Raw genomic sequence first — 15,214 nt, 5'->3', positions numbered from 1 at the left:
CTTCCCCTTCCCCTTCCCCTTCCCCTTCCCCTTCCCCTTCCCCTTCCCCTTCCCCTTCCCCTTCCCCTTCCCCTTCCCCTTCCCCTTCCCCTTCTCTCCACCAATATTAGATGCAAAAAGAGGGAGAAGCTAACAGCAAGCCTTGTTCCCCCCTGCTGATGCTGTTCTGTTATTACTGGGCTGACACTGCTGCCTTCTGTCACCTCATAAGGTTTCCTCCCCTCCCGAGCGAGGGCAAGTACCAGGGAAATTGCAAATTAGATGGGTTATAAATCAAGAAGAGCCTGAAGCTGCCTCAGGGACTGGGCAGGCTTTGGGAGATGCTAAGCCAGCATCGGCCACATAATGAGCCATGCTGAAAAGGGAGTGAAAAAAACCCAACAATCCTGGAGAAAAACAACAAAACCCCCCAACCCAGCCCTTGCAGCATTCAGAATTAATGGACGGAATTAAATCCTAACTAATTAACTAAAAAATAAAATCCCTGTCCTTTTGCAAGAGGCAGCATCTCCTCAAAGAGGCGGGAGTGACATGCTAAATAATACCCGTGCAGTCAAGGATGAAAGGAGTTAGTGGCTGGGAGGGCTGTGTTGTTGTTGTTGTGTGGTTCTTGTTTGTGTTTGGTAATGACAAACCTCATGGTGGTTGTTCAGGGAGGAGAAGGAGCTGCTGGCTCTCACGGGCTGCCTTTGCACACCCGTTTCCCTCTGCGAGTCACTCTGGCCAGAGCTGCTCTGCTGCCTTTGCCAGAAGCCTGGGAGCTCCCACGTCACTCCTCAGTGGTGAGAGCTCCTCTGAGGCAGATTTGGATTTGTCCCTTGGGACGCCTGGGAACGGCAGCTCCGTCTCTTCCCCTCGGTAGCTGAGATGGGAAGTGGGTGAGCCAGACTGGGGCTGCACATCTTGCCCTTCTCTGTGTCCCAGAAACTGTCCCCAGCTCCCCGAGCACGTGTCCTGTGCCTGGCTTTGGTGATGTTTTAGATGCTGGACACCCACATCGAGTGCTCACTTCCATGTTGATGGGCTGGGGCGAGTGGAGGCAGGAGCTGGGGATGTGACCACGTCCCCTCTGTCCCTTTGGGACCCAGCCCAGCGCTTGGAGGGTCAGCACTGGCACCTTCGTGCAGCCCACCAAGAGATGGATTAATGTGGGTGTCACGAAGGGGGCAGAGGTTCTGTGCCAGGGGAGGAACGAGTGGTGCCAGCAATCCTGGTGCTGGATCCTGCAGATCTGTCAGTGACATCCCTGCTGCCTCTAAGGAGTGCTGGGAAAAGCTTTTGCCTGACCAGGAGCGAGTGGGAGGCTTAGCAGAACATGAGTATTGAATCCTGAGGTGTGCTAAGAGTTAATCTTGGGCTCTTCCTTAAAGCCTGGAGGCGTTTTACCTGTAGCCACAGCTTTGTCAGGGGCTGCAGAGAGCCAGGGATGCACAAAGGGCTGGAGCTGGGCTGCAGGGATGCAGCAAAGCTAAATTCTTGTCCCTGGGGAAGTGGCAACCCAGGCACTCTGATTCCTTATCCCTCCTGCCCCGCTGCACCCTCCTGAAACAGCAAAGCTTTGCACCTCTGGAGACTGAGCCTGAATTTGTCCTCTCCCATCCTGGCTGTCTCTTGCTGACCTTGCAGCAGTGCTGGGGTGGGTTTGGGGATATTTTGCTCCAGCAGTGTGAAACGTTGAATCCATCCTTGTGTATTTTTCTTTGGCAACCCCTGCTCTTTTCATGGCTGGGAGCTGTAGCTGCTCCAGCCCAGCAAAGCCTTCACTGGAGCCCATAAATTATTCAGCACAGATTAACCTCTCTCCTGGTTTAGATTTTTTTTTTTGTGGGGTTGTTTTTGGGTTTTTTTGTCTCTTCAAATTTCTGAGCTGATTTTTCTGCGTGTATTGATCATTGGCAAGGCATCACTGGAAGATTTGCCTGCATACACTTCAGCCAGTGGTTATCTGAGTGCTGTTCATGATTAGCATCTGTATTGACTGCAATGCAGCAGTGCCTGGTGGTCTGGAGTGGGTCAGGAATGCTGAGGATCAAGAAAATGAAGACGAAGTAAGGCCCTGGTCAAAAAACTGGTGATGGAGGGCTGGGGGTGCAAACATGTTGGTAGTGTGGCACCCATGGGTGTGCTGGGCACCTCTCCCTGCCCAGCAGTGAGGAACAGGGGTGTCAAATGCTTCTTCCTCTGGTTTAGGGACTGATGCTAATCTGGAACAAAGCTAAGGAGCTCAGGGAATCTGCAGGCTTCATGCCCAGCTCAGCTTGGCACTGTCCAAATGTCCCTGTGAAGTCTGAGATCACAGACTGCTTTTTCAGGGCCGGTTTATTTGGGTTATCTTTTACCCACTACAGACTTTCAAGATCTGTGAATTCCACTTCTGAGTCCTACCAGGGGCTGTTTTTTCTCCTGTAGTTGAGCTAAGTGCAGGTGTTTATTCTCCTTTGAGCTCCCGGTGAATTTGTGAGCTGCTTCTGGTGCCTCCGGAGAGGCAAGGGGTGAATCATGGGGTTATCTGTTCCCTTCCAACCCAAACCATTCCATGTTTCTGTGTGCATCTTCCCAGCAGGAAAACGAACTGCTGAGCTGGAGCAGGGAGCCAGGAGCTGTTTTCTCTCGGAGGTTTGTGCTGGGTGGGCAGCCAGCAACATTTTGAGCCTTGTCTTGAAGCAGGGAGGGAAGAAGCACCCCAGATCTGTACAGCAACACTTGATTCTTGCTGAAGGCCCCTGGTGCTGTGCTGGTAGCCCAAAAATGCTTTCAGGGAGGTGAGAATCCAGGCCAGTGTTGGTGTTGTTGCTTGCTAGGGGAGGAGTGGGAAGTGCCTGAAAGCTCTGAGCTGGGTTGTTAATGAGGCAGCTCATGAGTAGATGCTGGAAAATTACAAGCAGCACTTTGGAGCAATGGCTGTGCCCACAAAAAAAAAAGCTTTAATAAACTGAGGCTTTTCCCTCTGGAGCACCCTTGCCCTGGGGTCAGGCAGGAAGGATCCTCTCAGCCTTTTTCCCTGGGAGAAGCAGCACAAGGGGCACTCCTGGATGCTCCAGCTCCTACCCTCATCCTTGAGCCATGGGAGTGGTCATCTTGGCATGTCCAGCTGCTTTTCTGGGGCTAAGGGAGAGGCTGGGGGAGCTGTGAGCTGCTGGGGACTTCAGAAAAGCACTGAAAGGTGATTTTCTCAATGCCCCTCTTGAAATTAACCGCTCATAAAGCAGGACAGAAAGTCGAAGGAAATGGGATTTGATGCCTCTTGGGGTCAGGGCTTTACAAAGTGATCCTGGAGCTTAATTGCTCCTGTGTCAAGATCTGGACTCTTAATTCTAGTCCTGGCAAAGCGCTGGATTTGAAACACGTGCCTGTATCCTGTGCTGGCAGCCCTTTCCTGTGGTTTGGGTGCTGAGCCACCCTCCCTGTGCTGGGCTGGGGTGGATGGAGCCTTGGAGCTGTGGTGGGACTTGGCTCTGCTCCTGCTGCCCCCATCTCCTCTCAGTGCCTGGCACACAACGAGAGCTGCAATTTTCCTGCTCTTTCCGTGCTCACTGAGGTGTGCTCAGGCTGCAAAAAGGGCTGCTCAGATGGAAACACGATGTCCAGAAAGCACATTTCTGATTGTCTCCTGGCAGATTAAAGCCATCTCTCTGTCTTGCATCTGTTCACATAAAAACCTGCACCATGCCCAGGCTCTGGCTTCACTCCCCTCACCAGCTGGCAAAACCAGCCCTGCTGTTGTGTGGGAGAGAAAGGAACTGCCTGTGGAAACAGCCAGAAGTGGCTGGTTCCGTGTGATCCTCATGGAGCTGCATGGGAAGGCTGTGGGTTGATCATCTCTGCACCACTGGGGAGGAACTTCAGCCTTTAATGGAGCATCAGGTGCTCCTGGTACTGGAGTCCAACCTGGCTTTGGGCTCTCCCATGGATGGGGCAGCCACACCTTCTCTGGGCAGCCTCTGCCAGGGCCTCACCACCCTCACAGGGGAGAATTTCTTCCTTTTTTTAGAGCTGCTGGAGTAGCTGGGACAGCAGGAGAACAGCCCATCTGTCCCAGGGTCTGCCCAGGCACTACCAGCACGTGAGTGCTCAGTTCCTGCTGCTCCCTGCAGGAATCCAAGTATTGATTTCTCCTTTCCTGGGAAGTTCCTTCATGTTTGCTTAATCTCTGACCAGAAAGATGTGTTTGTTCTGGCACCGTCCTGTGCATCTCCAGGTTTTGGAAATAAATAAAAGGATTACTGGACTTCCTCCCTGGATGGGTAGAGCTGTGTCATACGGGATCAATGATGGACCAGAGAAACAGTCCAGGTGCACCTTGCAAAACTGAAAAGCAGGTGCTGGAATTGCTTGGAAATGCTCATTTCCAGGGAGTGTTTATTCCAGCAGGGCAAGAGCTGGAGGCAGAAGGCAGGTGGTAGGATGTTCATTTTGTGGACTTAGATTTGCACTTGTTGGTTGTGATGGGGTTGTCACAGACCCCTGGGGGCTGCTCAGGCCTGGCTCTGGCACCTTCCATCCCTGGCTAACATCCCTGTGCCTGCTGGGCTCTTGCAGCTGAGGGAGCAGCGAGGACAGGATCCCTGCTCTGTTCTCAGCCGTGCTGATGGCAGCAGATGTGGGCAGAGAAAATGCAATTAAATATAATACAAAATATTGGCTCAGGCTCCCAGGAGATGCCCACGAGATCCATTTAGTGCTGGACTTCTCAGCACCAGGAGTGATAACAGGGAAAGAAACATTGGGTTAATTTGAAAATAGGTCAATGGGATGTAAAGATAACCCCGCAGTCATCTGACTCCAGAGCGCCTGCACCAAGCCCAGGGAGGGAATGGTCCCCTGGCTGATTGAAGTACCTCTGAGAGGAAAATAGCAGGACAAGAAGCTGCTGGAGATTTATTCTGGAGTAGGCACAGCTGGTGGAGGCAGCTGGCAGAGAGGCGAGCTCGGCATCCGCTTGGATCGGAGCAGCTCCGGCTGCTCCCTCCCAGAGAGGCGCCAGGGCTCAGCTGATGCTCTGATCCGGGATTTGGGATGGGACAAACCCCTGGATCACCAGCCAGGGGTGCTGAGCTGGTCACCACCCATGGCTGCTCTGGGAGGGGAGGTTTCCCCAGCAGATCCCTGGGCTGTGCTGGCGGTGAAGGCGGCGTTTGCGCTCATCAATTTTATTTGCGTAATTTCAAGCGCCATTAATAGTACATGGCACAAGGAAAAATCAGGGAAATTGCACTCCAACCATGAGTGAAATTGGGTTTAGTAGAAAATTAGTTGACTTAACTGGCAAATGATGAAAGCCTGAATAAAGAATGTTTAAATAAGGAGGAATAAAAAAAAAAAAATTTCTCCCCCCCGCCCCCATCTAAGAGGTGCAGGCTGGATTTGCATGAGTGGAATATTAAAATCAGTGGTTATAAAGTGTTTAGGCAGGATAAGGGGGATAAATGAAGAGATGTTCTGCTCAAAGCCACTGCTCCTGCTCTCTGAGCTATTCCAGCCACGCAGCCATGGCACAGGGAGTATAAATGGATGTGGCAAGTCCCGAGCACCTGGAGAGGGGATGTGTGGCAGACTGTGGTGCTGATGGGAACTGGGAGAGTCAGACCCGCTCTTCCCAACTGGTGGGAACTTTTTTTGAGGCTTCAGTATGAGTTACACTAATTTCTGCCTCCTGCAGCCCCTTGTCAAGCTTGGTTAGGGCTTCCTTGAATTACAGATTATTTTGTAGTGCAGTGGCTTGTGTGACACATACCAGCTAGAGGATGGTGTGTGCTGCAAGCACAGTGTAATGGTTTGGGGATTTTTAGTTAAATACAAGGTTTATGGATTGGTTCCACCACAGTGCAGGTTGGTGTAAATCACTGTTTGTCTCATTGCTGAGGAAAAAGCAGCACTGTGTGAGCAAATGTGTTGTTTAGAATTCCATCTCTACAAAATCCTGGCTTAAAAATTCCCCTTCAGCCTTCCTGGGAGGTTGAGTCTCCTTGGTGCCCTATTTATTGTGCCGAGGTGGCTGTGGGAGGTGAGAGCCTTTCTATTCCTGCCATCTTCCCAATCAGTCCTGTCGTGTAAAATTGTGCATAAAAGTGACAAAACTGCAACCTGTTCCCCCTGCGGCATCCCCGGCCAGGCTGCCCTGAGCTCGTGCTGAGATTCCTTGTGACAAGAGCAATGAAGCAGCTGCAAAAGCAGCTCTTTGTCTTAAATTGAAATTCTCTGTTTTTCCTGGCTTTGGCCAGCGAGGTTGTTCCACATTTACACATTTTCTGGTGTCCCTGTCATGGTCAGGAGTTTGGGGTGACCCTGCACCGCTGTCAGGTTGGGATGGAGCTGGAAGAAGGATCTTGGTGCCCAGTGCTCAAGGACTTAGAGCCACATCAGAATCATAGAAAAGTCTGAGTTCAGAAGGACCTTTTAAAGCTCTTCTGGTCCAAGCCCCTGCCATGAGCAGGGGCATGTTCCACCAGGACAGGTTCAGAAGAAGAGGGATGTGTGGCCAGCAGCCAACCAAGAGCCCTTTATCATATTTCTTATGGCCAACAAATTTCTGGCTCTGTGTGGCCCCTCCTGACGTTAGTGAGAGAGTGCAGAGCAAATCTTTGTGACAATTGTGTCCCTTGGCCTTCCCTGGGTGGGAAAGCCATCGATTTCCCCTGGAAGCAGCCGTGGGATTGACAGGTGAAATGATGAAGGGCTTGGCAAGGGGTGAGGACCTTATGGAAGTGCTCTTCAGAGGATGGACCCTGGGACCATGGGTCCATTTGAGCTTCAGCTGAGGAACAGATAAACCCCACGTAGGGCTGGAAAGGGAATTCTCAGGTTCAGGAGGGAAAATGCTGAGAAATTGGGAGAACCAGTAACAGAGGTCACAGAGAAGGAAATATTCAAAGCCTAGGAGTGTAAAGCCTGAGCAGAACTTCTGTTCCTTAAAAAAGGGAAAATACCTACAGGCATGGCTGGGATAAATTCCCATCTCCAAATAGGAGTTTGGAGTAAGTGAAGAGCCCAGAAGAAAACAAAGACAGACATCCTGGCAGGCAGGAGCTAAGGGTGAGATTTCACAGTGTCTGAGCTCAGACTTGTGAAATAAAACAGGAATTCCTCAGCCTTGTTGGAAGGACTGAGAACGGAATGGGACAACTGCGTGGTGGGAGTGAGACAGCCGGGGTGGACCAAATCAGCTCAGCAGTTTTGTTTTCCATGAGGATGCTGCTGCTTTTTAGGTGTGAGTAGAGTTATGAGGATGAGGAATTATCATCTTTAGGAAGAAAAACAAAATGCAAGAGCATTGAAACTGCAGAGTGAATCAGCCTCTGAGCAATTGGCACTGGGAAATCACAAGTACAAGCAACATGGATTTTTAGAAACCTGCTGAAGCTGGAAGGTGTCACAGGAGGTTTTTTTTCTGAAAAGGAGGAAACATGGTCCAGACAAGCAGATGGGCTGTCAGGCTGACATCAGTGGTACACTTGGTGGGACAGCTTTGGAGAGAGAGATTCATCAGTTCACAGAGGTAATTGGAAATGGAAGGAGACACACCACAGGTTTACCAGCTCTGTATCTTGCTGGATTAATCACATCTCACCCTGGCAGCGAGGTAACTGATGGTCTTGATAAAGAGATTACATTCAGACAAGTTTATCTGGATTTTCATAATGCATTTTATCCACTGAAGGAGGGAAGAGGGGATGAGTGTAGCTGTTTGTAAGGAACTGGCTGGAAACCAGTGAGACCCTCGGCCCAGCTGCCCCCTATTTTATGGAATTATTTCATAAATGGGACCAAAGTGAGAAATATGAATTAAATGTGCCCAGCATCCAAGGACAGGCATTGCCAGCAGAGTCAAGGAGAAGCTGAGAGTGCTCTGGGATGTGGTGGGTAAGGACTGGAATAAGAGAGACATTCCAGGGTGTGCTGGGAGGAATGTGGAGCTGGGAACAGGGAGCTTTAGGCTCAGCTGGGAACCTTGCAGGCAGAGAGGAGAGGATAGATGTGGCTTTACAAGTCTGTCACTGGTGTGACTGCAGTGAAAGTAAACGAAATCTGGTGTCTTCCACAAGAGAGGTCCAAGGGAGGGTGTGTGGGGACTGGGATGCTGGTGAGCCCAGGCTGGGAATGCTGTGCCTCACACTCCATGTGGGAGGAGCAGGAACTCAGCTGGAGCAGCTGCAAAGATGGGGAGGGACCAGGACCCTCCAGATCTTTGGCCTGGGAAATAAAAACTGGTGTGAGAAGAACCATCTGCCTCCCCCTCCATCAAAGAGGAGCTGTTTGATGGCTCCTGCTCAATGCCCAGCAGGGAAAGGAGTGTTTGTGCTGCAGGGCTTTGGGGCTGATTCCTCCTGCTTCTCCCCAGTCACTTAGGGGTGCCTCCAGGACGGGGGAACTGCCCCTTGACCAGTCCTCTGCCTTTTGACCTGATTTACACCGACTACCACGGCCTCCAGCAGATGAAGCAGCACATGGGGCTCTCCTTTAAGAAATACAGGTAAGCAAAGCCACTGCCTGCTCTTGAGCTCCATTTCATTAATTAGCAAGCAAAGAATAATGCTAATGACCAATCTAAGGAGCCAGACCCCTTGATTTTTCCTTTGATTTTTGCCTGCCTGGTGCCTTGCTGTGTCCCCTGCTGCCACGGCACGAGGCATTGAGCCTCAGGTATTTAGGAGAAAAGCTCAATAAAAGAGAGAGGGTTGGGGAAAGACCAAACCCTGCATGTGCCTGCAGTGTGTGATTCCATTTCATTCCATTCCATTCCATTCCATTCCATTCCATTCCATTCCATTCCATTCCATTCCATTCCATTCCATTCCATTCCATTCCATTCCATTCCATTCCATTCCATTCCATTCCATTCCATTCCATTCCATTCCATTCCATTCCATTCCATCAGCCATGGAGGGGAGGGTGAGCCTTGGGAATTCATAAGAAGCCCTGGCCCTGGCCTCTTGAGCATCAAGACAAATGTCATCATCCTCTGGTACATCACCAGCCTGGAAAATCTGCGATTTAATTTAGTGCTGATAGACCTGCTATTTATTACATTTTTTTCCCATCTCTTCCACTATCCTACACAATTTTATTAGAGAGAAAAATGACAAGCTGCATTATTGCTTTTATTATAAATGAATTTGCTTTTGCATTCAGCTTGTTTTGCTCTTCCCTTGCTTGTTGTTCCTCTTCTGTCCTCAGCCTTGTGCTGGTAGTGCCTGCCTCAGCATTCCCAGGATATTGGGAAAGGCATTAATAAGCTTTTGAGAGGTTCATCATTCCTGCAGCTGTCTGGGAGCTAAGGGTCCTAAAAAGGGAAATTGTCCTGCGAGGAGGGAGCAGTGCTGGGAAGGGCTCCCTGGAATGCTGCTGCACCCTCTTGTCAGGAAAATGAATCCACAAACACCAGAGGTTTATGTCCAAAAAGGAGACAGAGGAGTCCTTTTACTTTATTCAAATAAAGGGAGAGGCCATGGGGCACTCCCCTGGGGTCTCTCCAATTTTTGGAGGATGCAGCCTCCTCTTTTATCCCAATTTCCTTCTCTCTTTCCCCATTGGCTGAGGTACTTGAAAGGTTCAGACTTCCCAATATGCCTGATACCAGAGATTTCCCTCTAATGTATAACCCTCTCTTTACATTTTTAATTCTTATAGAATTTAGGGGGTTTCCCCATTGTTTCTTTCATCTTTCAATATCCAGTCCCATTTATCATCAAACCTAAATCTTATTTGTAAAAGCAAATATCTTTTTCCATTAATCAATCAGTGGAATCCTCCACATTGTTCCTTTTCTCTCTCAGTGCTGGTTTTATCTACCAGCAGACCCACAGCTTGTTTGTGAAGACAAACCCCTCGTTCCTCTCTGTTCTGTTTTGAAAACCAAAACCAGTAAGAGGCTCTAAGTCAGAAACACAATTTATTAGGGAAAAGGGAACAAAGAACCAAATGCATACAATAGCACAAAAGAAGAACCACTGACAGAATTAGAGACACAACCTGACACTCGCTGGCTGGGGCGGTGGTAGCAGATGTGGTTCTTTCCAAGCAGTGTTCCTCTAGACTGATGTGGTTTCCCTCTGGAGGTCCAGTGCAGAGAAGGTCTCAGGTGTTCCTCTGGAAGAGGGGATCTCCTTGCTGTCTGCACAACCCCGCTGATATCCTTGATGGCATTGTTTGGCTCCTCCCTCTGGGCGGAGCATCTCACAATAGAATGCTGTGACCTTATCAGCCATGTGGCTAAAAGAACAGCTCCTCCTGGAGGGACTTATCTCTGAGTCACGAGATAAGGAAAGAAAGGGATTGCACCTCGAGGTGGTAATGGAATACACCCCAATATTATAACCTAGGACACTGTCACTCTGCTGGGGATGCAGACGAGGGACGAGGCTCCTGGGGACAGCAGATGTCCTCAGGGGGGTGTGTGCCCCGCAGGTGCCGTGTCCGGGTCATCGACACGTTTGGGACGGAGCCAGCCTACAACCACGAGGAGTACGCCACGCTGCGTGGCTACCGCACCAACTGGGGCTACTGGAACCTACAGCCCGGCCAGTTCATGACCATGTTCCGTAAGTGGTGTTATAAATGAAAATTCCTCCAGCCAAATTAAAATGAAAAAACATAAAATATTTATTTTGCAATCAAATTCTATCTAGCCAGCCAAAAGGAAAGAACAGAGCCGAGCCCGGGGTTGGCCCTGGGTGTGCAATGAGGAGTCAGCCTCAGCAGAGGTTTTCCTCCATGCCCACACACCTCCATCCTGGCACAAGCGGTTTTTATAGGGAAAATTCTGCCTGAGGACAAGATTTCGGCAGTCAGCTTTTTTTTTCCATTCAGAGTCCATAGGTTAATATGATTTTCTTTTTTGGTGATGAGGAAAAACATTCAGTGTCCGGAGTTGGTGAATCCCTTGATGAAATTTACGGGAATGCTGCATTCACATGGATCTGCCCGAGGATTTCCATGATATCCGTCTGTTCTGGTTTGAAAGCAAAATCAGTGAGAGACTCCAAGTCAGAAATACAATTATTGGGGAAAGGGGAAAAGACAAAAATACATGCAATGATACAAAAGGAAGACCACTGACAAAGTCAGAATACAACCTGACACCCCTCTGGCCAGCACGCTGGTAGCAGTCCAAATTGGAGTGGCTGCAGTCCTCTTGGGATGGCAGATGTGGTTGCTGTGTCTTCTTGGAAACCTGTGGGATTTTTTTGTCTGAGCAAATTGAAGAGAGCTTACTAACACTCTCTATGGAACTCAGTGTTATACACTACTGCACTACAGGATCTGAAAAATGTAAAAGCTAAAAACTTAAGGCATCAGTGGGGGCCTGCCAGGGTGGTACTGGGGCTCGGAGATCCTCCACAAGGTGATGCTCGGGCAGTGTTGTCCCTGCTGGGCCACCTCTTGGGCTACAGAATGATCCAGGGAGAGAGACCAGGCTCCTTCCACTGGTCCAGCACAGGGCACAGCCAGCAGCTTCCAGCTGGGGTGGTGCTGGTTGCAGAGCCAGCTTTGCTTTCAGCTGGGATTCTGAAGGTGAGAGCAGCTCAGTGGGATTTGCCTGTGGCACAGACAGGAGACGTGCATGTCTGGGAGGAGCCCAGTGTCCCACTGGCTGCTGGGTGGCTCAAGCATTCCATTTTCCTGGCTGGGTAAAGCACCTCTGGCAGCCCTAAAACTCCTCACTGTGTGAAGAGCTGCTCAAGTGGGCACTGAAGCCTGGATTTTATCATCTGCTTATAGGGATTCAAACTTTTCCTCCATGCTCCAGCAAGGCTCTGGAGCTGGGTTCATCTCAGGCTGTATCCCCACCCCTGGGGACATCCCAAAAAACATCTCTCCAGCCACCTGTTTCCTCCCCTTGGTGCCCACAGCTCACACCCCTGACAACTCCTTCATGGGCTTCGTGTCGGAGGAGCTCAACCAGACCGAGAGGCAGCTCATCAAGGCCAACAAAGCCAGCAGCATGGCCGTGGTGTATGGCAAGGAGGCCAGCATCTGGAAGGTGGGTGTCCTTGGGCTGCTGGGGACAAGCCAGGCAGGCAGGGGTAGGCACAGGCAGAGCTGGGAGGCAGCCTCAGCCTCTGGATCTCACCCTGAGCTGTGGAGGTGCAGATCTGGGTGTGTTTGTGGAGAACCATCCTTGTCTAGGTCCTGAGGGAGTGATGTGGCACATCCAGAGCCTCCAACAAACAAGGAGATGCTGGTGGGACACCATTCCCTGCTCCTTGCTCTGGGTGATGCTTCCACCCAGCAGGCTCTGTGGCTGAGGATTTCATATCGATGATTTGATGTAATTAATCATAATCATTGCCACTAATTAATTGCAGTGATTGCTGCATTATGATGGGGATAATTTGTGTCTGCTTTCAAGCACTCTGTGAAAAGGGGTCGTGCTCCCTGAGCCTGGAACACCTGGGGGAGAGGGGTGGGTCCCTGCATGGGGACAGCCTCTCCAGCCCCCCAAAACACCCCCCTGCATCTCCAGAGGGGCTGTGCATGCACCCCCCCCATCTTATCCAGAGCTAGCAAGTTGCTTTCCCTTGCAGGACTGTAAAAAGGAGCTAATTCTCATTGTCTGTTGATTTATTTCTATTTTTCCCTCTGTGCACCGCCTGGGGCTGCTCCAGTTGCAGGTACTGTACCACACCAGCTGCTGCTGGGCTTTGCCTCTGCGCCTCTTCTCAGCAGAGAAAAGGTTTTTGTCAGAGTCGACTTTGCCTTGACGTGGGCTGGGTCCTCTGGAGCTGCTGGGATTGATATGGGTTGATGCAGTGGGGGCTGTACCTCCTCCCCTTCCCAGCTTTCCTGATTAGCAGCTGCTAATTAGCAGGGATGCTTGTGGTGAGCCAGGATCCAGCCACGCCATCTCCTCTTTTCCGGTGTTTGTGGGTTTTCCATCACTGCCCAGGTCTGAGAGCAAATCCCCCCCTGCCTGTGCCTGGCTTGGGGGCTCCCTAAAAGCCCTACTGAAACCCACAAAATCTCATTTTAGGAGAACTGCAACATCTTGTCTTATTTTTCTACCATTCCCCTGCCCCTTCTTATCCAGAAGTTTCCTTGGAGCTTAGTTAAGGTAATTTGGAAAGGCAATAAAGAGAGTTCAAACCCCAGAAAGGACATTTCCTTCCACCCAGGGTGCTACAGGCATTTGCTGTTTTGAGTCAGAACTCACAAACAACATCAGTTTTCCTCAAACTGCATATTTGGCGTCATTTATTGCTGGGTGAAGGGGTTGGGGCTGGGCCTTGCTGGTTCCTTGAGGCCAGGCTGCCTGGCCTTTGCTTCCCTCCATGTAATAAAAAAGGGAATAGAGGAGTTTTTCCTTATTTTGAATGATTTTGAGGTGTAGAAAGGCAAGGACCACCTCCATCTTCTGGAGCCAGGTGCTCATTTACCAGCCTTGGACCGAACACCCTTTCCAGAGCAGGATGTTTTTGACATTTAGAAACATTTCATTAAACCTCCCTTCCCTTTATTTCTCATTTCCTACCCCTCTGAACTTTTTGCCTCTGGCTCACAATAGGAGCTGAGGTTTTAATAAGCTGGGAAATCCTTAGAGCCTTGGAGGATTCCAGGCATCCATGGCTGAGGGCAAAAATACAGCATTTGAGGAGGCTTTAAGGCAACATAGAGAGTTTTCTCAAATTCCCCATTTATAACTTCTTATTCCCCCTGGTCTTTGCTCTTTTGGGGCTGTTGCAGCACTGGAAAACCCAGCATCCAAAGGCCCTTTTTGCTTTTTTCAAGCAAAAAAATTCTGCAGTAGAGAAATTGTTAAAAAGAAAGGCTGCTTGGAGAGAAGCCTTCAAGAGGAGAAAATTGATGACCCCCTTCATTTTCCAGGTAGTGAAACAGGATTAAATCTGAATGAGAAAATCCTTGGAACTTGTTACTTAGAATAAGAGGCTATTAGCAAGCTCTGGTCTTTGCAGACTTCCTTCTGAACCCTCTGAAGCCTTTAATTCAGCAGCTCCAGGGTGGAAGCTGCCCTTAGAGGGGATGGGGAGGCAGGAACATAATGATCAGAGTGATGGATCCTGCAGCCATTCGGGCTCTCCAGCAGCCTGAGGCAGTCCAGGATGTGTTTCCAAGGAATGAGGAGGGGCAGGTGGGGATTTTGCACTGCTGTAGGTCTGCCTGAAGCATGTCAGGTGCTCTGGGACAGCAGTTTGAGAGTTAAAACCCCCCCCCCATAACGATGGGGAGGAGGTCAGACCCATCCTTTGCTGTAGTTCACATGTCTGCCTTCCTCCCCAGGGCAAGGAGAAGTTCCTGGCCATCCTCAACAAGTACATGGAGATCCATGGCACAGTTTATTATGAGACACAGAGGCCACCTGAGGTGCCGGCGTTTGTCAAGAACCACGGGCTGCTGCCCCAGCACGAGTTCCAGCAACTGCTGAGGAAGGCAAAGGTGGGTCAGGGCATCCCAGGACCTGTCCTGCATTATCTGTGTCAGCCTCTCAGCCCGGATAATTAGGCAGGAACCGAGCAGAGCACATTTCAGATCAAGATGTGTCTGAGGAGTTTCTCCTTGCAGACTGTCCACAGGCAGAGTGCAAAGTTTCCTCATTAATTCATTTATTGATGAGTGGGTGTGGTTTGGTTTTTTTTTCCCACTTTATAGCTGTGATAAAAATAAACTCCAAGATTCTTGGAGTGTGTGGGCATGGGTACATCCCTGTGGCCTTCAGCTGGTGCTTGGGGGAAATATTCCTGATTTACCAGCCCAAACAGCTTTGGCAAAGCAATGTTGCTCCATGCAGGGCCAAAGTGATGGTTGTAAGCACCATGGGGAAACTTGCAACTCCTGGACACTCCATGGTTTTGCAAAGTGGGCTGTGGTTGATGGACTGGGGGTGTTCAGCCTGGAGAAAAAGACACTCAGGGTGACCTTATCACTCTCTGCAGCTCCTGAAAGGTGACTGTGGCCAGGTGGGATTGGGCTCTTTCTCCAGGCAGCACTGACAGAACCAGAGGTCACAGTCCCAAGCTGCACCAAGGGAAATATAGGTTGGATATTAGGGAAAAGTTTTTCACAGAAAGGTGATAAAGTTCTGGAATGGCTGCCCGGGGAGGTGGTGGAGTCACCATCCCTGGGTGTGTTTAAACCAGCCTGGATGTGGCACTGGGTGCCAGGGTTTAGCTGAGGTGTTGGGGTTGGGCTGGACTGGATCATCTTAAAGGTGTCTTCCAACCTGGTCATTCTGTGAATTCTGTGAAAAGTGGGAATTTCC

The 15,214-nt window shown here is 50.1% G+C and overlaps 1 protein-coding gene across 2 annotated transcripts in view; it reads left to right on the top strand.

Moving 5' to 3' along the window:
• The window catches only part of MGAT5B (alpha-1,6-mannosylglycoprotein 6-beta-N-acetylglucosaminyltransferase B), a 65,878-nt gene that overhangs the window by 37,795 nt on the left and 12,869 nt on the right, over nt 1-15,214 (top strand). For both annotated transcript variants that reach the window (XM_041719819.2, XM_072936985.1), the window contains 4 exons: nt 8,339-8,470; nt 10,405-10,538; nt 11,850-11,980; nt 14,236-14,391. In XM_041719819.2, coding sequence (XP_041575753.1) covers nt 8,339-8,470; nt 10,405-10,538; nt 11,850-11,980; nt 14,236-14,391 — 553 coding nt within the window. The remainder of the gene's footprint in view (nt 1-8,338; nt 8,471-10,404; nt 10,539-11,849; nt 11,981-14,235; nt 14,392-15,214) is intronic.

This window comes from Taeniopygia guttata, chromosome 18, assembly GCF_048771995.1.
Source record: "Taeniopygia guttata chromosome 18, bTaeGut7.mat, whole genome shotgun sequence".
Lineage (NCBI taxonomy): Eukaryota > Metazoa > Chordata > Aves > Passeriformes > Estrildidae > Taeniopygia > Taeniopygia guttata.
Note: the sequence above shows the minus strand (reverse complement) of the source record. Positions and strands in the feature narration are given on the sequence as shown.